General features: G+C 39.8%; 1 protein-coding gene and 1 long non-coding RNA gene across 2 annotated transcripts in view; one reads left to right on the forward strand and one right to left on the reverse strand.

Moving 5' to 3' along the window:
• LOC131765786 (uncharacterized) overlaps nucleotides 1–24989 on the forward strand; it is a 307154-nt gene that overhangs the window by 115994 nt on the left and 166171 nt on the right. The gene's annotated exons all lie outside the window — the stretch shown is intronic.
• Nucleotides 511–24412, reverse strand: FMO1 (flavin containing dimethylaniline monoxygenase 1). Its single transcript, XM_059079632.1, is given in 10 exon segments — nucleotides 511–844; nucleotides 2437–2509; nucleotides 3039–3388; nucleotides 5103–5302; nucleotides 7881–8023; nucleotide 11154; nucleotides 11276–11354; nucleotides 11575–11660; nucleotides 14671–14859; nucleotides 24278–24412. Coding segments are annotated over 10 exon segments (1587 nt in total). The 5' UTR covers nucleotides 24410–24412.

A 24989-nucleotide genomic window follows, 5' to 3' on the forward strand; every position in this document is an offset into this window, starting at 1 on the left:
TTTTATGGCCTTTATTAATAGGCTCCTTATCCCCTTCTCTCTTTCCCCCAATTCTTAAAAAGAAAATAAAAGACCACTTGAAATAATTCTAGGCTGTTTCTTTCTTTTTATTTTTAATCAGCTGATATCATAAGAGCACCATTTTAGTACAACCAAATCTTTTGTGAAATAGGGAGTTTTAGTTGAGATCTATGAAAATAGAAAAGAGGTCTAAATGCTCAGAGTGCTGTCTGGGACAACTCTGTCTTCTAAAATGAAACTTGAACCTTCCAGCGGCCTTCAAATGCATAGAAACCTTGGTTATCTTCCTCTAGCATTAGAAACAGGTGGAGTTGGGAGACACTCAGGAATACCAGCGGTGGCCCTCCAGCCATCCAGGGAAGGGCAGGGGGTGGCCTTCACTACTCAGATATGGTTTATAGCCGTGAAGGCAATGCTGTTGCAATGGGGGAACCAAAGCACTGTCCATCTACACTGTGCCTTTGACAATCCATTTAGGTAATCTTTTATTTATAGGAAAATGGCCACAAGCAAAGCTAGAAAGCTGAAGAGTTTAAGTAAGCTTGCAAAGGGAGAAGGGGATTCTTGTACAACTCTAGTTTTTGTGACCTAGAATGTTCGGTCCCACTGGGTCATGATAGCATTTCTGGCTCCTTCCCATTTCCCTGGGCCAGTCAAACAGAACTGGTATGGTGTGCATGGGCCGAAGAAGATGGTCAAAGCCAGGAGTGGATCTGTCAGGAGCAGAGAGAACAGGTTGGGCTTTGCATCGATATAGGTCAGGAGTTCATCTATGTATGGAATATAATTGGATTATAAAGCTTTGCAGTAACACAAGCCAAAACTTTATAAAAGGAAGATTGGGATAAAGGGGAAGACAAAAAGATTAAATAATGATAACCTTAGAACAAGTAAAAGTGCCAGAAGTAAATAATGATGGTACAAAATTTGGACTGGCTTCTGTATTCTTCCCTCCATGCCCATAGCTGTCTAATGGTCTTACAGTGTTATTTAAATACAAGGTGGATTCCTTGAAAATATACTCTGTCCATGTGGTGCTCCAAATGCTGATAATGGATCTCGTACTACTTTAGTTCTGTTGTCAAATGATTAGCAATTTCTAGAAAAGAAGACTTTATATGATTTTACTATTCCTAAATCTTTCTAGAACTCAATTATTGCTTGATTTGTATAATGTGAAAAACCACAAAAATCATAGGGTGGAATTCCCTGTCATGCTGGTATTAATCCCTAATATCATTGACTGACCTATGTGACAGAAGCTTTTACATCACATAGTTCTAATTAATGATTTATGTTATACTAGAATTCCATAATGGAGATCAGGTTGTATCCCAGGTTGAGGATGAAGAAGAGACCCCTAAAGTGCTTTTATTATTTTGGTATTTAGCACTTTGACAAGGGTAGAACAACACTGAATTTTGGAAATACATATGAATGAGAAAAGTGATGTTTCTTAAATGCAGTGATTTTAAAACTTTTTTACTCTACCACAGAGACCTTTTTTTTTTTTAAGTGAAAATTTATGTCAAAGTCTGAAACAGATAAACAGTAAAACAGATAAAACAGAGATGTTTTAGGATTAGGAGTTGGGAAGGGACAAGACTCCCTCTTCGCTGGCCATCTCCCTTCCATTAACTCTGGCCCTTGGTGGTAGCCAAAGAGCAGAGCACAAGTGGGGACCTCTCCTCTAGAGAAGGTGTCAACAAGCTTACTCTGCAAGAAGTTCTAGATGGTAAATACTTAAGGCTTTGAGGGCCGTATTAGGGTCTCTACCTCAACTATTCAACTCTGCTGGTGTAATGCGAAAGCAGCCTTAGCCAATTTGTAAATTAATGAGTGTGGCTGTGTTCTAATAATACTTTACTTATGTCACCGTGATTTGAATTTCATGTAATTTCCACATATCAAAAAATCTTCTTTCTAATGATTTTAAATTGTAAACGAGAAAAATAGATAGTTGGTAGATTTGGCCCATAGGCCCTATTTTGACTCCTGCAGTAGAGTAGTCATCTGAATAAAAACAATAGAGCTGAACACAGATTTTTTGAAATGAATGAATGAGCAGAACTTTCTGGTGTCAGAGCGGATAAACACAACAGCTTGCCTGCTGATTATGGATAAAGGTATAGAATAGTATCTGGTAGATGATGATTAATTATATTTTGGTTTAGAATCTGAACTCCATGTGGTGCTAGATGACCATGGTCTAAAGTGATAGTCTGGGACATTAAAACCTCAATTTCCCTTTCTCTTCTCTCTCCTTAAACAGGCCTAGGGTTTTGTGTTTTTTTTTTTTTTTCTTCTCTAAATCTCAGGTGCTTCTTTTTTCTCCAATGTAACTCTCACCTTGCTTTGCTATTGCTTTACCAGTTTTAGTTATGATTCAGAAAGAATGCATAGTACTTAACTTACCCACTGGGCTTGTTTTTCTTTCTTGCATTAACTTCCTCTATCATGATGCTCGATGGTGGTAATTTATTAACACCTGTAAAGCAAAACAAATAAAAAATGCAATTTAACTTTAGGTTTCAGTGGTTACTTAGCAGGTAAAGATACTTTACCACTGCTCATATTTTATTTTTAGTACCCAGCTAGTCATCTGTTCTTCTGGCAGAAATACTAGCAGCCTAAGTGGATGGCTGTGGTGATAAAGCCATCAGCTGAAAAGATAAGTATCAGAACATCTCACTACTTACTTGATGTGACAGACCCTCACAACTGGCTTGACTGAATTTTGTCATTCAATTGATTGAACTTTTTGATTTTAATTGAACCAGTTGATTCAGGCAAAATAACAGGTAGACACAGCTGATATTTTTTGATCCATGATTTATCTTTTGTGCTGGTCACGACACAAATTCACTGTGTTAGTGTAATTTGGTGAACAATAGATGACTTTGCTTTTAAAAATTATGTTGTGTTAGATAGAACCTGGGGAAAGCCTCAAAATTTCCAGTATCCAAAATAATATGGCAAACTGAACATATACGTCCTGCTATCGCTCATGCACTTGCCTTTCAGGACCCGAACAACCCATGGAGCTTGCGTTTCCCCCGTGGTTTTCATGGAACCCAAGGGTTTGATGAGGCCAATAACAGCCAGGGTTGGCTTTTGCAGATGTGCCGGGAAGATGTACAGTGATGCCTGGCCATCTTCAACTTTCTCCACAGTCTCCTCGAGGGAGGGGAAAGCAAAGGTGTATCCAGTGGCAAAGACAATGATATCAATGGGCTCTTCCTTTGGGGTGTTGTTAAATACAACAGAGTTTTCCTTCACCTCCTTTACGCTTGGCTTGATGAGCACTTTCCCAGTGATGATACGGCCTGGGAGCTCATTACTTAGCACAGGCTCTCTTAGCTGTGTCCTAGACATAAACATGGATGGGGAAGAGACCTGCCAGGGACCAGTCAGCCAGCCCTCCCTCCTCCTTCCCTTCTTTTCATTCTGGGACTCTCCCCTCCATTAGGCAGGAGGTGCCAGTCTTGGGAGAAGTTACCTCTGTGGGAGTGGATTCATGAATGACCAAGAAGGATGATGGGATATGCTTACCATTTACTAGAGTTTAGAAGCCTGAGGAGAAAGTGGCCAGAGCTTTCTCTAGCTCCTGCTTCTCTTGTTGAATTTCAGCATTCAGCTCTCACTGTCACTTTAGAGATAGCTGAATGCTGAAGGACCACAAGGGAGACTGGGGACTTCTATATCTGCTGAGAACTGCTGGAAACTCTCTCCTCCTAGGAAGCAACTATACAAGGAAAATATGCATGTGTTTAAAAGGAATAAGGGCAGAATTATCTTTTTCTGCCTGTGCCTTTGGAATCACAAAACAAACACTTAGCAAGATGATTTTAAGTAAACTGAGCCATTTTTGGCTTATGGTGAATGCACAGAAAGAGACAATATGATAAAATGGAAGGAGCATTGGAGCAGGAGGTAGTAAGGGTGGCTTTGTGTCCAAATGTTTATACTTAGAGCTTGGGAAAGTCATTGGGTCCCTGTAGGCTTTCTTTTATTCATCTGTAAAATAGGGACACTAACATTTGCCATCCTTAGTTCATTGGGTAGGACGAAGAACATGTGAAATAGTAGATATTTAAGAACTTTGGAAATGATAAAGGATTAGCTAAATCTGAGAGAGAAGAGATTACAATTCCCCAGTCTCCTTTTATATATTCTAGGGTTTATGGGATTAAATAAAATTCTTTATAGCTGCCATTCAGGCTGTCATTCTAAAACTTATGGTAGAAAAAGCTCTGGTGAAAAGAGTTAAACCCCTAAGAGTCCTGGAGTTAAGAAGTAGAAGAGGGTAGGAATAAAAAAGGAAGGAAAAAATGCAGGGAGAGGGCAAGGTATATGAGAGAAGGATGAAGAGAACCAGAGGAATGAAGTACATGTAGTAGGAGGGGGGCTGCCTGCCATCACTTGTGGCTTGGGTACCACCTGATCCCTGCTGGTGCAGAGTGGAATCTGGAGGAAGATCAGACAGGATCTACAGACTGTGGTGCCACCCTGGTAATGGAATGTCATTGTACAGACTCAATGAATGAGAAAGTAAAACCTTTGGTTCTTGTTAATGGGATAAGTCATGGCTTGTAACTGAAAGGACAAGACTAAAATCAAGGTCATCTTGACAAGGAGAAGAAAGCACTGCCCTTCGAGAGACATGGGGAAGGATTCAATTTTTCCAACACAGTGAAACAGGCAAGTGTTGCTTTTGTCAGAAGAGTAATAGACAAATTATTCCCTTTTGATTGCTGCAGCTGAGGTTTATGTAACTTGCCAAGGTCACAGAGCCCACTTAGTACTAAATGAGCTCTCGCAAGTGACTGAACTTCCCTAAGCCTTAGCATACCCACCATGAAAGGGAGATTATACTACTTACTTTAAAGGGCTGTTGACAATTATGTATTACATAATTTCACTTACCAAGCACTCAAAAACAGCTATTATGATTAAGTAATTTGTATGAAATTTTCCTTCACATTCAGTCATGTTGTCACATTATTGCCTGGTTTGGATATGCCACTGGAAAGATCGAGGCCCCTTCTCCCTAATAGCTCTCAGCAGAACTCCATATTTACCTATCTTCTGGTCTTAAGCCATAATTTTCACGATTGAACCAGCTGTTCATCCTTCTCACTATCAACCAATTCATAATTGGAGTTGGGAGAGAATTTCTGAACATGTTCTGAATTCGTGTCATGAGCACCATGTCCCATGGGTAGCCTGAGTCAAAGACCTGGCTGATCACCCACACCCCTCCGGTGGTGCTGAGGAACACCTAGAAGCAATCAGAGAGGTCACTCAGTTTGACACAGTGAACAGGGCTGGCTCTGCCAGAGATTCGAGAAGTTTTGTGAATTGAAAGTCACCAAAAAGTGGGCCACTCTCAAAATACCTCCCTGACAAGACAGTTTTTGCTCCTCTAACTCCCACTTTAAAGTTATTCTTTTGAGATAATGGTTTGAATATCTAGAGTATTAAAATGCCTTAGAACATATTATTGAGCACTTTTTATCTGCCAGGCTCAGTGCTAGACACCATGGTGAATTATGTATTGAGGTTGGCTGTAGTGAGCTTAGAATCTCATGTGAGAAGACAGTGAACAGGTGATAACAACTTTGTATGCTAATAATTGTAAACGAGAACAGGGCATGGATGCAATTGAAAGTTGTCTGCAAAGAGTTTTGACACAAACCATTGTTAGAACTGACAGTAAAATTCAGCAATACAACTAGTTTTGGTGGGTTCTTTTTGTTTTTGTTCTTTTGACAGATTATCTGGCTACTTGCGTTTACCTGTTGACCGAGTTCACTAAGCTAATAGTTGTTCTAGTACCTATACAATAAGGAGTTGTCTGTATAACTGTTTACAAATAAAAAAATATTAGTCAAAAATCTGTTGCTTTGCAGATACAAAACAACTGATTTAATACGTGGTTTTTCTCCCAACAAACCGGGGCATCCACAGCTGTGGGGTGACCACAGCTGCAGTGTTAGTGTTTTTATTATACATCTGTTTGACCTTATAACATGATGGAGCAGTATGGTGGCAAGAACTATGAGCACATCAGTGATTCTGACACTAGACATATTTGCACCTGCCTCTCTGTGTCATGATGCAGAATTGGATATGGCATTTTGGTAGATATGAATTATATCCTGAAGCAAGGGGAGTTTCTTTGTCGATATAGAAATGATGTGTACCGAAGCATGTTTTCAGATTGAAGAAATTTCCAGTGGTTAGAGAAACAGAAATAGTAATATGTTGCCCACATGTGGTGGTCATCATGGATAGGCCTGTGTTAATTTTTGCTTCAGAACCTCCTTTCCCGTCCTTTAGGATAATTCCACCAAATTGCTGTCTCTCCAAGTCAATCAATTAGTCAGTCAATCAATCGAGTTCCTTTTTGAAAATTCCAGAAGGGAACACACTCCCAATTCTTTTTCTTCAGAGCTGTTTCCACTCTTGCAATTATTGATCTAATTATTTATATTTATTTATTTGACATCTGTTTTCCCCATGAGTATATGCTCTATGATAGAGGGAATCTTGTTTGATTGTTCTGTTTTCCAGTGTATCCCCCATGCCTGGCATAACATTCGGTATAGTGGAATTCAACAACTAATATTGATTTGTTGGCTGAATGGCTCTCAATGAGTTTATAGCATAGTTGGAAAGAAAATACATACCATAAAATGTAATTAGCAATACTAAGAATTAAAAGTGCTGACCGAGGAGTGTAAATTACAATTATTACATAAATTCATACTAGTGAGAGATCATTTTCTCTTGGGTTGAGGTATCTGGGAATCTAAATTAAATTGTAATATAAGAGAAAAGGGCACTGCAGAAGGGAGGGGTATGGTGTGAACAAAAAGGAAAAGAGAGACTTGGGAACTGGAAAGGGCACAGAGTAGACCTGTCAGCGTGCAGTTGATGATCATGTGGGAACATAGTGTGGGATAAAGTTAAAATGGCAGATTTGGACCAGATTATGGAGACCCCTATAATGCAGGGCAGATACATCTGCAAATTGTGATTTTTATTTTTTTAGGTAAGGGGGAGTTAGTTTTTTTTTAACATGAGTGTCATAATGAGAGCAGTCTTTTCAGAGGGTTTGTTTGTTGGTGGTTGGGGTTCTGGATGGATTGTCGTGTGTTGGGGGATGGACTGGGGTAGGAGTGCAGGGACTCAGGTTAGAATTAGGAGCTGGGGCTTTGAACAGAAGAGACTAGGATTTGAGGACTAGCTCTACCACCTGCTGGTGGTACGCTTTTGGGCATGTTATTTAACTTCTCTAAGTCTCAGTTTCTTCATCTGTAGTCAAGGATACTAGTACCTACTTTGTGGCTTGTTTTGATAATTGGTTGAGATAATGCAGTGAAGCATTTAGTGCCATTTTTGGGACAGAGTAAGCAAGCCCAATAAATATTGACTATTTCCATAATTATTATTAGGAGGACAATGCAATAGACTCAGTGGGAAGTGGTATGGACCTGATGAGGGTGGTGGCAATCAATAAGGAAAGGAAGGAGCACATGGGAGATCTTAGCAAGAAAAATTGCCAGAATTTTCTGACCTATGGGACTGAGTAAAAAACAGATGTCCCCTGTAGCTCTTTTTGACTGGGAAAATGACAAAAATAGGAAGTCAGAGAAGTTGGATTTAGAAGAAAAATGACACCTGGAATTCACGGTAACATTTAAGAACATTCAAGAAAAAAATCTGTTTAGCGTATGTGTGTGTGTTTTAGGAATTTTTTTTCCTTTCTTCAGTTATCATGGTGTCAAATACTGTTTGCCTGAGGCATGTGTCTCAAGATAAACCTCCTCATTAAGTTACATCAAGAACAATACCTTCTTTGCCATGTGGCTGGCCTCCACTGCAATGTCTGTGCCAGAATTCCCCATTCCAATCACAAGAACTCTCTTGTCTCTAAATATATCTGGATGTTTATACTCTCATCTATGAAAATACTGGCCTTTAAAAGTATTTACACCTATAGAAAAAAAAGTCAAATAGAAAATTTATAAGACTAGTGAATGAAACATACATGTTATTCAGTTAATAACATCCTTTTGACAGATGATTTAGGTTGTTTTCATAGCATACTCAATTTTAAGAAAATCTGAAACATGAATACGTAATTTTACAAGGTACAGAAATTAATGAATGGGTGATTATTTATTTAATGGACATACTTACTCCATCTCACTAGATAGACCTCTAGTTTTACTTACTAGATGATTACTAAGTTAAAATATCATGGCATTATAAAAAAATTCCCCCCCCCCCCAAACCATTGTGGAGTTCAAGGTTTTGGAGCATAAGCCACCCATTATTCTTGCTTTGCCCTTCAATAAACCTTTCTCTAATAAAAAAAAAATGGCATAAAGACTTATTAAGCTAAAGTATAAGAAGTCATTACCTTTCAAAATTTGACAGAAATAAATGGGACAGAAATATTCTATTTACTAATATTTGATCTATATAGAACATTTCACAAGCAAGGAGCAAGAGCAGAGAAGTTAAAAGGAACTATGAGTCAGTGCTTCCACTCTATTCAGCAAGCTTTTTTGGATACCTGTTATGTTCCTGTCCCTGTGCTAGATGACATGGGAAATAAATAAAAATATGGTCCCTATTCGAAAAGATCCTTGTGGGTTCATCTTGGTGACTGACAGTAACTCAACCTGGGTTTGCTGAGTCAGCCAGAGTTGGCTCAGAGAAAAAGGGATTATGTTAGTTACACTGGGATTAGAGCTGCTGTTCCAGCTAGATATCTCAAACAGTTGACGCCAAATCTCATTGAAACATCAGATGTGTTTGGAGAGTTTTGGAAAATACTCAAGCTTGTGTAACACAATCAAAAAAGTAATACGTCCTGTACAAAGAACCTTTTTTTTTTTTTTTTTTAAGAAAATGTGATAAGACATCTAGATTCTCAGGGGATGAGTATGGATGCTGTGGCACATAGTCTTACCAAGGCCTAGTAGCTCTTTACTTCATCTTAAATCATTAGAAATCTAACATGAATCTCAGTTAGAACCCAACCACAATCTAGATCATTTAGAATTTAACAATGACGGAAGCAAGTTTAAATATTAACTCAGCACAGGGACCCAATCTGGATCCAAGAACTGCCACGAAGGGAGAGCCAGACAAGTTTAATGAGAATAATAGAATTATCCCTGAATGTTAGATTATCTTATATTCTCACTGGATAAGGCTTTTTGGACCACAAATGGACAAAAATGAGACTTTGTAGCTGAGTCTTCTACCAGGCTAATACTTTCCCCACTTATATTACAGGAGAACAGAGCCAGAACTTTTATTAGGTGAAGTGGTTGTGTTAGTAAACACAGCTGAATGCATATGGTGTCTGAATTAATAAAATTAGTTACCTTGGGAAGTTATATATTTATTCCAGCTGTAATACCTATTATTTTTACTAAGACATTTTGGAACACCTTTTATGGAATTGCCTCCAGAACTCATGACATGCATTTTAAAATAACTTCAATGAATTTAATTTTTGTAATGGTTAACAACTACCTTAGGGTGTATGTACAGACCAAGCAAGTCTGCTGTGGGGCAGAGAGGGAGATGGTGAGATTTGGAGGACTCCATTTCAAGTCTAAAGTCATAAAATTTTAGTGCTCAAAGGCTCCTTAACGATAATTTAGCCACGGATTTTAAGTGACCAATTGGTAGTGGCTGGTAAGATGGATATTGAGAAGGATGGCAAGTACTATAGAGTTCTTTTTGCTTGATTTGTGATGTATTCTATTGGATAAGGTGGTCCAAACCCCTCAGTTTCTAGGAAAGAAAACAGAGGCTTAGAAAGGTTAAGTGGAAAGCCCAAGATTATATAGCTTGTTAATTGTATAGCCTAGAATGTATATCTCCAGGGTCCCAAGCTCATCCTATTTAAACTGAGTACATTGACTCCATTGCTTTCAAGGTATGTTTTATCCTAATCTGACCTGACTTGAGTAACATCTGGGGAGCAGATCCAGGATCATTGGAGGTACATGAGTTTGTTGTAAAATGAGTATTGCTATCACTCCAGGTCATATGTAGATGTGATTCCTCCACTGGACTCCTATAAAACTCTTTTCATGCAGGCTATGTGTTGTCTTATCCACCTCTGTATTCTTAGCATCTTGTGCAATATATTGTAGGTGCCGAATAAATGCAGTGTACTCTCTATGTCATGAAATTTTCCGGATTCTTGGAGTGATCCTGTACCAGGTGCTCCTTCCTGGGAGTCTGGAGTACCTTGCCTGCTCAGGGATTTTCCTCTGTAGGAAAGAAAAGGGTGGGGTGGGAAGAGTTCATTGTTGAATGTGTTCAAGCAGAGGCTGTTGAGTCTTTCTCAGGGATGGTGAAGAGTTTCCTGCACCAGGAAGAAGACAGAACTGCATTCCAATTCAATGATTATAGTCTATGGCAGTTTTCAGGATATGCTTTATCTTAACTTGACCTGACTTGAGTAACCTCTGAGGGCAGACAAAGTATCATCAGAGGTACATGGGTTAATTGTGAACCAAGCCTTGGGATCACTACAAGTCATATTTAGATGATTCAGAGAAAAATTTCCTAAAGTTTTAACTTTTTGAATCCTTTACTGCAGATGAAATAAACCAAACCATTGAATTTTCTATTCTGAGTTGTAATCCAATTGAAATTTGACATAGATTACCATGAATCATGGTTACAAAAGCCAGATAAAGAAACTGAGACACAAAGATGTCTTAACTTGCCTCCTAAGCCTCATGCCCCTACTGACTATTAATCCAGTGCCATAAACCTCTGATCTAGGTAATTGCTATGACTCATAGGAACAAACAAAAATCAAGTTACTTTTTCCTTTATTCACCGATTGACCTCTGTGGCGTCTACACTCATCTTTGTCAATGCACCACTGCTGAGGCTCACAACTTATCTAGGCCTCCCAAGTCTTAGAAGACTTTCTGAGTGCTGCCAGTCACTTAGGGAGGGACACTGAACTTCAGTGAAGCATAAAACTGCTTAGTAGTTATTCATTCTGCTCTTTGGTACTCATAAGTTGTTTGAAACAGATGAAAGCCAAAAACTGTCCAGATAGTGCTGGTTAGGGAAAAAACCCTCTTACCTCACAACTTTAACTGTTTAATGGAGGAATCAATAGGAATTTATTTCCAGACCAATCCAGTGTAAGGATGGCTCCCATAAGACAAACTAAGGTCACTTGCAGAAAAGCGTATACCTGAAAGGAGTCCCGTGGCAAATATGGGTTAGTAAGAAAACTAGTGCAGACCATGACACCATCAAAGATGGCTGACGGGCTTCCCTGGTGGCGCAGTGATTGAGAGTCCGCCTGCCGATGCAGGGGACACGGGTTCGTGCCCTGGTCTGGGAGGATCCCACATGCCACGGAGCGTCTGGGCCCGTGAGCCATGGCTGCTGAGCCTGCGCGTCCGGAGCCTGTGCTCTGCAACAGGAGAGGCCACAACAGTGAGAGGCCCGCGTACCACAGAAAAAAAAAAAAAAAAAATGATGGCTGACTCTTGCTTCCCTTCATGCAGAGTGACTACCTCCCATTGGCCGGTAACAGAAAAATCTGGGCGTTTTGTTACACTGCAGACTTTAGTCTGAAAAAAGAATCATAGACATGGTTAATAGTTTTCAAGGTTCCAGTAAGGGCCTCCTGGCTGACGTGCCAATTGACATTTCAAATGTTCTAGAGAACAGACGAAACATAATTAATAAGCATAACCCTAGAAATCACATTGGACTATCAGATTGATCATAATTTCCTGGATGGAAGTATTCTAAACTTCGAGTTGTAGAGGGGTATTTAAGAGAGGTGGTGTGGTCCAGAATTTTTAAGTGATTTCCTCAAATTCTCACAGTAAGTGATAGAACCAAGATTATGACTTAGGTCTTTCTATGTTTTAAAAATTATTTTTCTGTTGTGTAGCTCTCATACACAACAGTTCCTTTACAACAGCTCCTTTAGTAGAAACACGGATAATATTGAATATATAATTGAAAATGTAAACTTGGTCCCAAGTATCTTAGTTTATGAAAGGTCTTATAGACTATGATGTTGAAGTTTTCCCAGATCTAGAGGACTACTGAAGAGTGCTAACTTTATGGCTGAATTTGTTGGGAGTTGTCTAAATTTCAAATATAGTTGATTCTTGAACAATATGGGTTTGAACTGTGGAGGTCCACTTATATGTGGATTTTTAAAAATAGTAAATATTACAATACAACAGGATTTGTAATTGGTTGAATCTGTGGATGTGGAACTGTGGATACAGAGGCACCTGGGAAATGGAGGAAATGGGAATTTTCCACTGGACAGAGTTGGCACCTCTACACCCCCGTGTTGCTCCAGGGTCAACTGTGGTCTATTTTTGTTCTCATGGAGTACATGTATATCCATGGGTACTAGATTCTGATTCAGAAAATATATAAAAGAAATGTACAAGTCAAGTTTAAAAGCATAAATGAGCCACTGACCAAGAGACTTTGCTGCCTTGCTTTCCTCTTCAGTTTTCAAAGAAGACAGACTTCTCAAGTCCCTCCTAACGGTTCACTGGTTTATAATATTTGAAGTGCTTGTTGGGTTCTACATTTGTATTAGTAATTGTCTTTTTAAAATACAAACTTTCAGTTAATTAAAAAAACTTTCAAAATAAATTTATTTTTATCTTGAAAATAATGTGTTCATCATTGAAAATTTGGAATGTATAGAGAGGAAGGAAAAACAAAACCTCTTACAGACAGCTGCTCGTGTGTACTTTCTTAAAACTTTGGTGAACATCTAGTTGGGTTTTTTTTTTTTTTGCGGTACGCAGGCCTCTCACTGTTGTGGCCTCTCCCGTTGTGGAGCACAGACTCCGGACGCGCAGGCTCAGCGGCCATGGTTCACGGGCCCAGCTGCTCCGCGGCATGTGGGATCCTCCCGGACCGGGGCACGAACCCGTGTCCCCTACATCGGCAGGCGGACTCTCAACAACTGCGCCACCAGGGAAGCCCAACATCTAGTTTTTTAAAGTTATTTTGAAACAGGCTTGGGAAACAGGTAGTAAAGGAAATGCTTTAGATTCAGAAATTCTGATGCATTAAATATATATTTTGTCGATTATATCCATTGACTATGGTAGTGTTTTATTTTTATTCTGTCCCTTGGAAAATAAGGAAGTGGGATGAAATATTCTTTGGACAACTGGAGTACTTTTATTTTTCTCCAGTTTTATTGAGATATAATTGACATTTAACACCGTATAAGTTTAAAGTGTACAACCTAATGATTTGACATATGTGTATATTGTAAAATGATTACCACAAGTTTAGTAAACATTCATCACCCCACATTGTTATCATTTATTTTTTTGTGATAAGAACTTTTAAGATCTACTCTCTTAGCAACTTTCAAATATACAATACAGTACTGTTAACTATAGTTACTATACTGTATATTACATCTCGAGAACTCATTTATCTTATAACTGGAAGTCTATTACTTTTGACTACCTTCACCCATTTCCCTTCCGCATCCCCCATCTACTTCTGGCAGCCATCAATCTGTTCTCTGTTTCTATGAGTTTGTTTGTTTTTTTGATTCTACATATAAGTGAGATCATACAGAATTTGTCTTTCTCTGTCTGACTTATTCCACTTAGCATAATGCCCTCAAGGTTCATCCATGTGTTTTCAAGTGACAGGATTTTCTTCTTATTTACTATGGCTGAATAATATTCCATTGTCCTATCTATCGATCTATCTATCCAACATCTATCACATTTTCTTTATCCATCAGTTGTTTCCATGGCTTGGCCATTGTAAATAATGCTGTAATGAACATGGAGGTGCAGATATCTTTTCGAGATAGTGACATCATTTTGATCGGGAGTACTTTTAAGGTTGTGAATGTGAATCTTATATGGTACTTGTTTTGGTCAATCTTTCCATTCATGTTACTTTCTCTGTGTAATTTTCCATGAATTCCTTATCATCCCCATCTCTGATAGGGAGGGTAATAGAAGAGAAACACATGGATTTTCATGTGTTTCTTGCAGAGGAAGGAAAAAAGGAAGAAAGAAAGAGGAGAAAGAGGATATATTTATTTGTCTTTGTCCTTCTACCTACCTCCTGTCTCTGTCCTCTGAAATGGGAAGGGAGGGAGGTATGGCCAATGAGAAAATATCAAAGATTTTTCTATTCCCTAAGATATCTAGAAAAGATTTCCTTCTAATAGTGACATTCTCTTGTGTATAGGCCAGTGCACATATCCATTCATATAAAGGGATGGTAAAAAGAGAGTAGCCAGGAGCTGACAGGAATTTCTCAATGTCCCTGTGTATAGGCATTTGGCCCAAATTGAAAATCTGGTTTGAAAATTTTAAGGTCCATTTGGATACTTGGTTGTAAGCATTGCAAACTAAAAGTTTATACATACGAATCCTTAGACAAAGTATCTCCAGATTTACTTAGGGTGGTTGTAAGTAAAAGGGGAAAAGGAATCCAACCTGGTGTCAGCAATCTTGCCAGTTCATTATCTCATCTACAGAACCTAGGGTAGAGAGAGATAATAGAGAATAGGTAGGAAACACTTCCTGACTACTAACTGATGTTTTGTGCCTTTCTTACCTTGAATTGAATGCATTTCAGAAGGTTGAACTGGTTTGCATACATTTTGAGATATTCCAGGAATACAGAATTTGGCACATAGTTTGGATAATCTTCTGGGAATGGAAAGTCTGGGTAACAAGACATCTCCTTGCAGCTGTTGGAAACCACGGACTTGTAGAGGCTGGCTCTGCCTTCTTCAGCATGTTCCTGTACAAAACAGTGCATGCACATGAGTGTGTATGCATGTGTGCATGTGCATGCACACATATGAAATGGATGTTAATTTTTAGACATATGCTACCTGCTACTTTCTAATGGAATTTGCTATCCTGTACTTACTTGAAAGATGATGAATATCATCATAGTGATCAGAATTACAATTTCATTTATTACATGCTGATAAGCCTGGGATAAACTCACCTGTCCAGATTCACACAGCATCACTGCAAAATACAGGAGAATATGGAAATACACCAGAGCCAGGAAGTAGTATCTAGATGATGAACGATTGCTTTGGTTTCATGAGGTATTGTTGAAAGGATTATGGAGAAAGGGGGTTCAGATTACGAAGGATTTTGTATCTGAAGTTAAGGAATTTGAATTTCATAGAAATTCATGGAAGTGATTCATATTAAATTTTGAAAAGATAATTCTTGTTCTACAAAAGATAACTTAGAGGGATCTGGAAAGGAAGGAAATGAGGCTAGTTAAGAACCTGGAACACAAATCCATGCGATTGCCCATGAGGAACTGAGCAAAGGCAGTGGCAGTTGAGACTGAGAGAGATGGGATTTCTTGGGTAGCAGAAAGGTAGAATGCACAGGATTGTGAAACTGTTTGGTTTTAAGGTTTGGGAGAGGAAGCAGGTCAAAGGTTTCCATACTGGACAACTGTGAGCATGGCAAAACACTAAACAATTTCCCACTCCAGTTTTGACTTGGGTAGCTAGCAAATAGCAACATCTCAGACAGCTACTACAAGGTTGAATAGTGGGAAGTTTTAGTTATTCATTTAGGTATGTACATTGCCTCTGTCTTTTAGATGTATTATAAAGAATTGTTCTAATTTCAGTGGGAAAGTCCTTAGTATTTTAATATTGTTTACCATCTTGTATATGTATAGTTCTTTTTTCCCGTAAAACAAAAATTATTTTATTTGTGTGAACAAGTAGAAATGTGAACGTAAACCTCACATATGGAGAGGACTTACTTTGTTCCCTCAAAAGGTTTGAGTCTAGATCTGTATGAAATATGTAGTGATAACAGAAAATAAAATTATAAACATACCTTTGTAGTTTGAATTAATGATACCAATCTCATCAACTGATGAGTTCACCTAATCTTGCTTATTTGTGACTCCACGTATGACAGCCCCATTTATCCAGAATAAATCTAGAAAACTGGAATCTAAATGGCTTCTGAGAAAGATGACTATTTAAATCTTGATCTTTCATTCTGTAGGAAGATCTAAAGCAGTGCTATTCAAAGATGTAGGGACTTCCCTGGTGGCGCAGTGGTTAAGACTCTGAGCTCCCCATGCAGGGGGCCCCCGTTTGATCCCTGGTCAGGGAACTAGATCCCACATGCATGCCACAACTACAAAGAGTTCGCATGTCTCAACTAAGACCCGGCACAACCAAATTAAAAAAAAAAAATTTTTTTTTTAAAAGAAGCAAAGAGGTAGTCAGCAGAGCCAGACCGATATGAACTTTTTACTACCAGTCTATGACAATATAAGTACAGAAGGTGAGAGTAAGCATCTAGAAACTTTTATAGCTCAGTATCCAGGCATGTGGACTCCTTTGTGATGAACGGGACATAGATCAGTCTTGGTTTTGTCTACGTCACGTGATGAGTTGTGTGTGATTTGAACTGAATACTAGTAATGCGGGTAAGACTACATTACAGTGTACGACTTTTTTTTAAGATTAATTTTTAAAAATGTATTTATTTATTTATTTTTGGCTGTGTGGGCCTTCGTTGCTGCGTGTGGGCTTTCTCTAGTTGCGGTGAGTGGGCTTCTCATTGTGGTGGTTTCTCTTGTTGCGGAGCACGGGCTCTAGGCGCGTGGGCTTCAGTAGTTGTGGCACGCGGGCTTCAATAATTGTGGCACATGGGCTCAGTAGCTGTGGCTTGCGGGCTCTAGAGCACAGGGTCAGCAGTTGTGATGCACGGGCTTAGTTGCTCTGTGGCATGTGGGATCCTCCCGGACCAGGGCTCGAACCCGTGTCCCCTGCATTGGCAGGCAGTTTCTTAACCACTGTGCCACCAGGGAAGTCCCCAATGTGTAACATTTTAAGGCTAGTTTGAAAACTGTTTTCCAAAAGTGCATAAAAGCTATAATTGTTTTTTTCATTGAAAGATAATTGATATTCGCTTATAATTTTACAGAATATATGATCAGAACTGACTACTGATAAAGGACTGAAGTGTAATTTTAAAAATATGGCACTACTTGCTTTATTTTGGATAGCAGTTAAAACAATGAATATCCTGAGCTTGCTAAGGTTTCTTTAAAATATTTTCTTCCATTCCATTCTCATATTCTGTGAACCTCATTTCTCTACTATGTGTGTTGTTAAACAAAATTTAGAAACAGTTTAGATATATGTTATCTCTTGGGAGGAGTGCTCTCATCCGTCCAGCCCAGATTAGATAAAATGACAAACAAGAAGCAAGCTTAATTATTACATTATAAACCTTAAGTATTAATATGTACAATGTGTAGTGAAAGTGTGCCTACAGGTGTTTAATATGGAGAACTGGTATTTCACACATATGGTTTTGTTTAGCAAAAAGTTACAAATGTAATAGTGATTCTCTATAGTAATTGCCTTGTGCACACTTTCAAAGAAGTTTGAATTTATGTTTTGAAATTTTTCTTTGTTTAATTTTCACCTTTCTAATAGTTCATTTTATTATATTTTACAAATATGATTGTCTGTAATTTCTTGGAAATTAAAACAAACCTGATTCTTCTCCACAGTTTGAGAAGCACAGCTCTCTAGATTTGTGCTTCTAAATCTTGTTAAGAATTGCTCGGGCAATCTTATTGACATGTAGATGCTGACTTAGGAGGTCTGGGTGAGCCTGAGATTCTGTATTTCTCACAAGCTCCTATGCAGATGCTGCTGGGTCACGGACCATGCTTTGAATAACAAGACTTTAGAGCTGTCTTGCCTGATAGGAATATGATGCAGGCCACACATGCACTTTAAAAATTTCCAATAGCCACATTAAAAAAGGTAAAAAGGAACAGATGAAATTAATTTTAATCATATATTTTATTTTATTCAATATATCCAAATTTTTATAATTTCAACATGTAATCAATATAAAAATTATTAATGAAGTATTAAAACTTTTTTCTCATATTATGTCTTCTAAATCTAGTATATATTTTACATATCTGGATCCAAATGCTAAATTTTCACTTGAAAAAGTGGATTTACATACCCAAATTGTTAACAAATACAGTTTAAAATTCTCCAATAACTGAATTGAGTATTGGTTTTAAAATTAAAATGAATTAAAACTAAATTAAATAAAAAATTCAGTTCCTTAGTCGTATCAACTGCATTCCACAGTTACATGTGGCTGGTGGCTACCTTATTGGACAAAACAGATTTAGAACATCCTTAAACTTGAAGCCAGGTATTAGAACTAAATTTAGTGCTGGTTTGGTGTAGTTAAAAGCGATCAAGTGTCCTCTGGGTTATAGGAAAAAGAGAATGGATATAGCTCTAAAGAGCTGTAATATTGAGAAGTGAGAGCAAACAGAAGGGGAAGAAACTATAATAAAAGGAGAAAAACATCAGTTATAAACATTCTGGGGTCAGTTTGTGTATGACCAAAGCTCCCTCACTTTTCTCTGGCATCTGAGAGCATCACATTGTAAATAATACTTTGTTAAAAGCGCCAATTTCTAGTTAACAACAATAAAAGGCTAAATTTGGAATACATACTGTTAAAAGGGGGGTAGAGATGTGCATAGTATCATGTTGTAAAGATTTCCATAAAAGTAGTTCAAAAAAATTTAAAACATTTTATAATGGCATGTTTAAAAATCAAAGAGTAGTAGAGACTTATTGGAATTGGCTAAGTCAGGGAACCATGGGGACCTTAAAACAAATGAACCCACAAACAAAAATAGAAAAAACAACAACAACAACTGCTGTGCAGAATTTAGGAAAATAAGTGTAAAGGCAGGAAGAAAAAACCTTCCAGGAAACAATGAAGCCTAATGTGAAGTAATGTATCACAGATGCCAGCTGAAGAGAAACTGTAGCTTAGTATGGAAACCTGGCCTTTAGGATGGAATCCAACACCACTTTACTCTGTCTCTCTTTCCTCCCACTGATTGTTTCTCCTGGTAAAATACAAGGTCTGGAGTGTTTCAGATATATACGGAGAGTATGAGTCCATGCCACTTCTGAATGGGGTTTGCAGGTCCTAAGCCCTCCCCTCCAGTGTTTGCCTCAGTGAACAAACTGCCCCAGTGATTCTCAGGCCCTGCTGGGACCCCCGGCTGCTGGCACTCTTGGCATTGTCTCTGTGTGTGTGCCAGTTACCCTCTGTGTGGCACTCTGTATGTGGAAGCACATTTTTCCTGAGAATTGACGGGGGCACTTAGGGGAAAGATTTTTGTCTTGAAGGTAAAACTGAATGAGAGGGGAAGGGAGATGGATTGTACAGAGGGGAAAAATAATAAAGGCAAGAATGGAGGGGTTTTTGGCTTCCTGGTCCACTTGGGAAAGACATCATATTCACTAGAATACTTCATGGGATTCCATGGACAGTCCAGGATTTGCCTGCCCTTATTCCTGATCTGTGGCACAGACTCTGGAAATGCATGGAGTATAGTTCTTGTCAGCACAGACCATGGAGTCAAGACAGCCTGGGTTCATATTCAAGCTCTACATTTTTAGCTGGGTGACCTTGGGAATTTTCTTAACCTCTTTGTGTCTCAGTTCCCTCTTCTATAAATAGGAATAACAATACTACATAGGCCCTAAGATAAAATGAAATGATAGTTCTAATGCATTTAGAACAGTGCCTGGTAAGCTCTCAGAAAATGTTAACTGTAGAAATATTCTTCTTCTACAATTACTGTGGAAATTTACTTTAAGCTTTGTGTCCTCCAGAGAGGATTATAGGCAATGGGAAGAAACCTTTATCAGGTCAGAGGTTTCTCCTTTCTCATTGAAAAAAATAGATATAAAATGATAATAAAATTCACTCCTATGTAGATACATAGAGACATTTTCTCAATGCATGGCATTCACAGCTCTTGTTCTTTTGTTTTTTCTTTTTTGGCTGCATTGGGTCTTCGTTGCTGTGTGCGGGCTTTTTCTAGTTGTGGTGAGTGGGGGCTACTTTGCATCATGGTGCGTGGGCTTCTCATTGTGGTGGCTTCCCTTGTTGTGGAGCCTGGGCTCTAGGAGCGTGGGCTTCAGTAGTTGTAGCACGCAGGGCTTAGTAGCTGTGGCGCACGGGCTTTGTTGCTCTGTGGCATGTGGGATCTTCCCGGACCAGGGCTCGAACCCATGTCCCCTGCATTGGCAGGTGGATTCTTAACCACTGCGCCACCAGGGAAGTTCAGCTCTTGTTCTTAAGAACAATTATTTCCTTCTTTTCTTCTCCTTTGAACAGCCGTAACACATTTTACTTTGTCACTTCCTCTCCCTATGGAGAGTCAGACTGTCTACAATCTGTCCACAGTCTGTAGATCTGTTTTCAGATCTACAGCACAGGGGAGCTGTGGAAACCTCAGAGGAGATTCGAGGAACCCCCAAGAGGTTAGGGGCCTGTCAGGTGTATCCCCTCCAATATAATATGAATTCAGGAAATGTTTGTTTAATATATGAATAAAAGGAAACCTACTAAGATTGCTGAACTTTTAGAAATCAGGCTTTTAAGAAGAAGTAAAATGGTACCCAATTAACAAATCATTTCAGCCCCTGTAAGAATCAGGCTTAACGTGCTGAAAGAAGAAATAGCTGAAGAAGAATTCCTTAGTGATTTAAGGGGGTGAAGTATTGCACTTAATCATTGCCCTCACTGAATCTAAAAATATGTGGTGCATAAGGCGCATAGTAGGTGCTCAATAAATGTGGAATAAGTGAAAGGTTACATGTGCAGAAGAAAAAACCTCAATGCGCATAAGGAAGCACATAATTCCAGGGAGGGTTATTGTTACAGAGATGTGATGGGTGAAGCAGAATGTGATTCTATCAGCATAGTATAATTACTTCTAGAGGATGTCAGTGTGGTTCTACATTAAGGCTATTTCTCAAGGCTCCTTGCTATACTAAAATTCTCTAAGACTAATATTAGTTATGAGTGACAGAACAATTCCTGACATTTTATTTCTTCAAGTATTCCTCTACAATCGAGATAATCAGCCAATAGCATTACTGTTCTAAGCCTCCCTTTCCTCTCAAGACCCTGAGAGAGTTGGTTGTGGAACAGATGTTCCACACTTACCTCCTGCTGCCACTTGAGTTGGTGGTCACAGGTGGGTTCTTTATCAATGTATCCCTTTTCTTTTTAAACGATGCCAACCCCTCCCCTGCCCCAATGAAGGATGGACTTTCTTTTCCATTGCAACCTTTGTCTGCTTCCTCTCAGTTTAAGACTGTGGTCTGGAACAGGCCAGAGTTATGCCCATGTGAGTATTGAATTAAGTGCAGTAGTTTATAATCTCTGTAATGTTGGGGGAATCTCTCTATTTGTAAATGGAAACCTTCTCCGTATGTATTTTATTGGGTTTCTGCAGTTTGCCTATTTTTGCATTATGGCCCCTTTCACCCAGAACAGGCACTAAGGATCCCCCTTGTACATTTTCTGGTAAGCACAGCCCTTGCCTGAGCAGACTCTCTAATTCTGCAGGTTTTGAATGGGCCACTTGCTTTGACTGCAAAGACACCTCTAAAAATCTTTCGTGGTGTGTGTGTGTGCGTGCGTGCGTGTGTGTGTGTGTGTGTGTGTGTGTGTGTGTGTGTGTGTATGTATCTGCTGGGGTAGAAGGGGGAAGGGATGTCTCTAGAAAGACCCAGGAGACTCATAGCATGTTAGAGCTGGAAGTCCCCTTTAAGGTCACTTAGTTTAGAGATTTTCAATCAGGCTTTAGAGGAATCTCAAGGTAGTACAGAGGTGCCTTAAAGAGGCTGCTGTGTCAAGAGGGGGCTGCTGAATGAAGGTGGGGATGGTTTTTCCTGCCTCCCAGGACCTAGTAATTTAGCTTTTATCTATTTTTTAAACTGACTCTGTGTTCTTACTTTACGGATGAGGTAATGGGGAACGAAACAACTTGTTAATTGGGTACCATTTTACTTAGGCTCCTGCTGGGTCACTCTCTTTCTCATCCTTTTGATGTCCTATCACATGCCTCACAAGGGCCTCTATTTTTCTTTTTCCTTCCCCTCCTGTCTCTGAGGAAAGTGTGCCTCTCCACTTTTCCAAGGCAAATCCTTCCACTTGGGCCTGCAATTCCACTTCTTCCTTTTTCTGCCAGGACCTTGTCTCAATTTGGGCTTACACATTCAATCATTTCCTATCATCCAGATATTTTCTCTTTACCTGTAAACATATATGGGTCTTCCTATCATGCAAACAAAACAAACACAACAACAACAGAAAGACATCTTAATTTTGCTCATCATCCATTGCTTTCTAAATTGAGTACGAATCCCTTGCCCAAACATTCAGTCACTTTCCTCCCCTTTCATTATTTCACACCAATAAGCTTTTTATTTTCCAAGCATGCCCAGTACCTTTTCTTTTACGGTTTCCTCCCTGGCATCTCCCACTCAATCTCATTTGCCTGTTGAAATCCTTTGAAGTCCCCCACACACCATTTCCTCCATGCAGCCTTTCTTGGCTTCCCTCAAGTGAATGTAATCCTGACCTCACCTAAATACCCATAGCACTGTTTCTGACTTACAAGATCCTGCCCTTTTCCCATCAGACTGACAGCTCCCTAAGGCAGGATGACTGTTTCTCATTTTTGTTTCCCTCACAGCGCTTTCTGCATAGGTGTTTGGCCTGCCTAGTCACACAGCCAGTTGGGCACAGCTGTATTTAGAACTCATTTCTCTTGATTCTTACATTAATAGTTTTTTTTGTGTGTGTGTGTTAATAATTGGGTATCTGTGATTTATATTAGGAGCATTTTTGTCTGGTATGCCAAGGTCTCTGGGCTTACTTTTTGCTTTGATTGAGAGTGCTTTAACCAAATAACTCTACTCTGGCAGTTTTATCTTAGAAGCTAACCCTCAACCCCAATGGAGTAGTAGTACTTATCTGGAATACTGTGTTAAGAAGGATTCTGAGGCTCATTGGGGGAAGGGTATAGTGTTTGATTAGCAATGTTTTCAATGGGCATGAGAGGCTAGAGTTATGGCATTTGTGTCAGGTTTCTGCTCCCCTTTCAGAATGTATGTGGTTTGAATCATGGGAACAGATGTTCTTTTTTCCCTGGGCCCCTTGGGGAGGTCTCTGTGCATTGACGGTCACATTTGGTGGTTGGACACATTTCAAGATATGCAGTTCTTCTTTATGTGAACCAAGCTGGTCTATGCTGGGACTAAACTAGGAACCTTGGCCTCTCTGGAGCTTTGCTCACTGAATTAGAAAATAATTACTTTATTCCTGTTGTAAGTTCTACCCTTCTATAATAAGGGAATGCTAAGTGTTGCTTTCTTTAGTCCCTTAGGACTCTGAGGCCAGGATATCTGACACCTTGTTCCTTTTCACTCTTCCTGACTGCTTTCTCCTTAGCACATTTAAAGCTCATGGGATATATTCCTGCTCTCCTGAGAAGAAGGGAAAATAGGTTTGGGGAGATCTGATGCAAATGACTCCCTGGCTGAGCTGTGGAGCTCACAGGGTTTCAGTGGCCTCCAGCAGGGCCCCTGTCATTTCCCTGGACCCCAGGCCAGTCAAGGGTGGTCTTTATAGTTGCCTTTCCTCCTACCTCACCCCCTTTCCCTCTCCAATCCATACTGTAGCCCTGAGAATATTTTTTTTTTTTTTTTTGCTCAGGCAACAAAAAAGTCTCCAAACTCCTCACATCCTTCACTTCTGATTGTTCTTGACATGGATTGGAATTGCCTGGACAGCAAGACCTCGAGTATAGGACTCATCCTACACTGAGTCTTGTGTCGCTTTACTTCAGATAGAGCAGAGCTGGAAAAAGAAGCATGTATAAGCAGCTCAGTCTTCAGGCAGAGGCAGAAATTCCTGTGCTGTGTTTATACCTTTGCCCCCAGCACTGGGGTCTCTTGCTTCTGACCCCCAGGTTCTGCTCCTGCCCTGCTTGTCCTGAGCTTTCCTGCCTTGTCCCAGACATTCCATTCTCTTCTACGCTTCATAGGCATCTTTATTCCTCTTGGCCCCGGATGAAGTTTGCAAGGTGGCTGATGCACCTTCCACCCAAATTCAGGCTATTCCCTGCTTCTTTTTTTAAAAAAAGTCATTTTCAATGGCCCTTTCTGTCCACCTGTTCAGCAGATGTTTCTGGCGCCTATGGGTGCCAGCCCTTGTGGAAGAAATTCAATCTCTTTTTGCACCAGTCCAGCCCTTTTCCAACGGACACACAACAAAGCTGTCGAAGCCCCACTTACGGTGCATCTCCACAGCCCCCCAAGGTCATCGCTCCTCTCGAAGGAGATGGGCTCTAGTCCTTCCTCCAGACAGCACCTGATGGAGGCCAGGCGACTGACCCCAGCTCCCACAATTGCAACTCGCTTGGCCATGCTCTCCTGCGTGGGGACAATGAAGCAGAACCTTTTATTCACAAGTGCAAGCTCCACCCCATCCTTGGCTGTTCTAGCAAATTAGGAAAAAGAATTTGAAAGATTAAGGGATTTGCTCCATTCGAATCCTCTGTAGCTGCTTTCTGGTGTTGTGAATGTGAGAAGAGAAATGATCAGGTCACTGGTTTAACCCTGTGCTTGGTATGTTCCCACCCCCTCACTCGGAGCTGGTTCTAAATTATAGTAAACTGTTGTCAAGACAGTAGCTTTTGGCAGAGTGGCTGAAATCGGATCCTTTAGTGGATGGAGTTTTGCATTCTAGACTGTCCTGCTACCTTTAGCCTCCCTCCACTACCCATAGAGTGGAATAGAGCAGCAGACCAGGAAATGATCACCTTGTCAAACATGGTGTTTCATAAACATGTGAAGCTGAAGCTCAGATTGGTGTAGTGTTGTGACCCAAGGCTGCACAGCAGCTGGTGGAGCAGAGTTGGGCTGAGGAGCGAAGACACTGTGGCCACCACAGGTGCTGCTGCAGCACTGCCCTAGCCAGCCCAGTCCCTAGCGTCCTGCCAGGGCT

This window comes from Kogia breviceps, chromosome 1 (assembly GCF_026419965.1).
Source record: "Kogia breviceps isolate mKogBre1 chromosome 1, mKogBre1 haplotype 1, whole genome shotgun sequence".
Lineage (NCBI taxonomy): Eukaryota > Metazoa > Chordata > Mammalia > Artiodactyla > Physeteridae > Kogia > Kogia breviceps.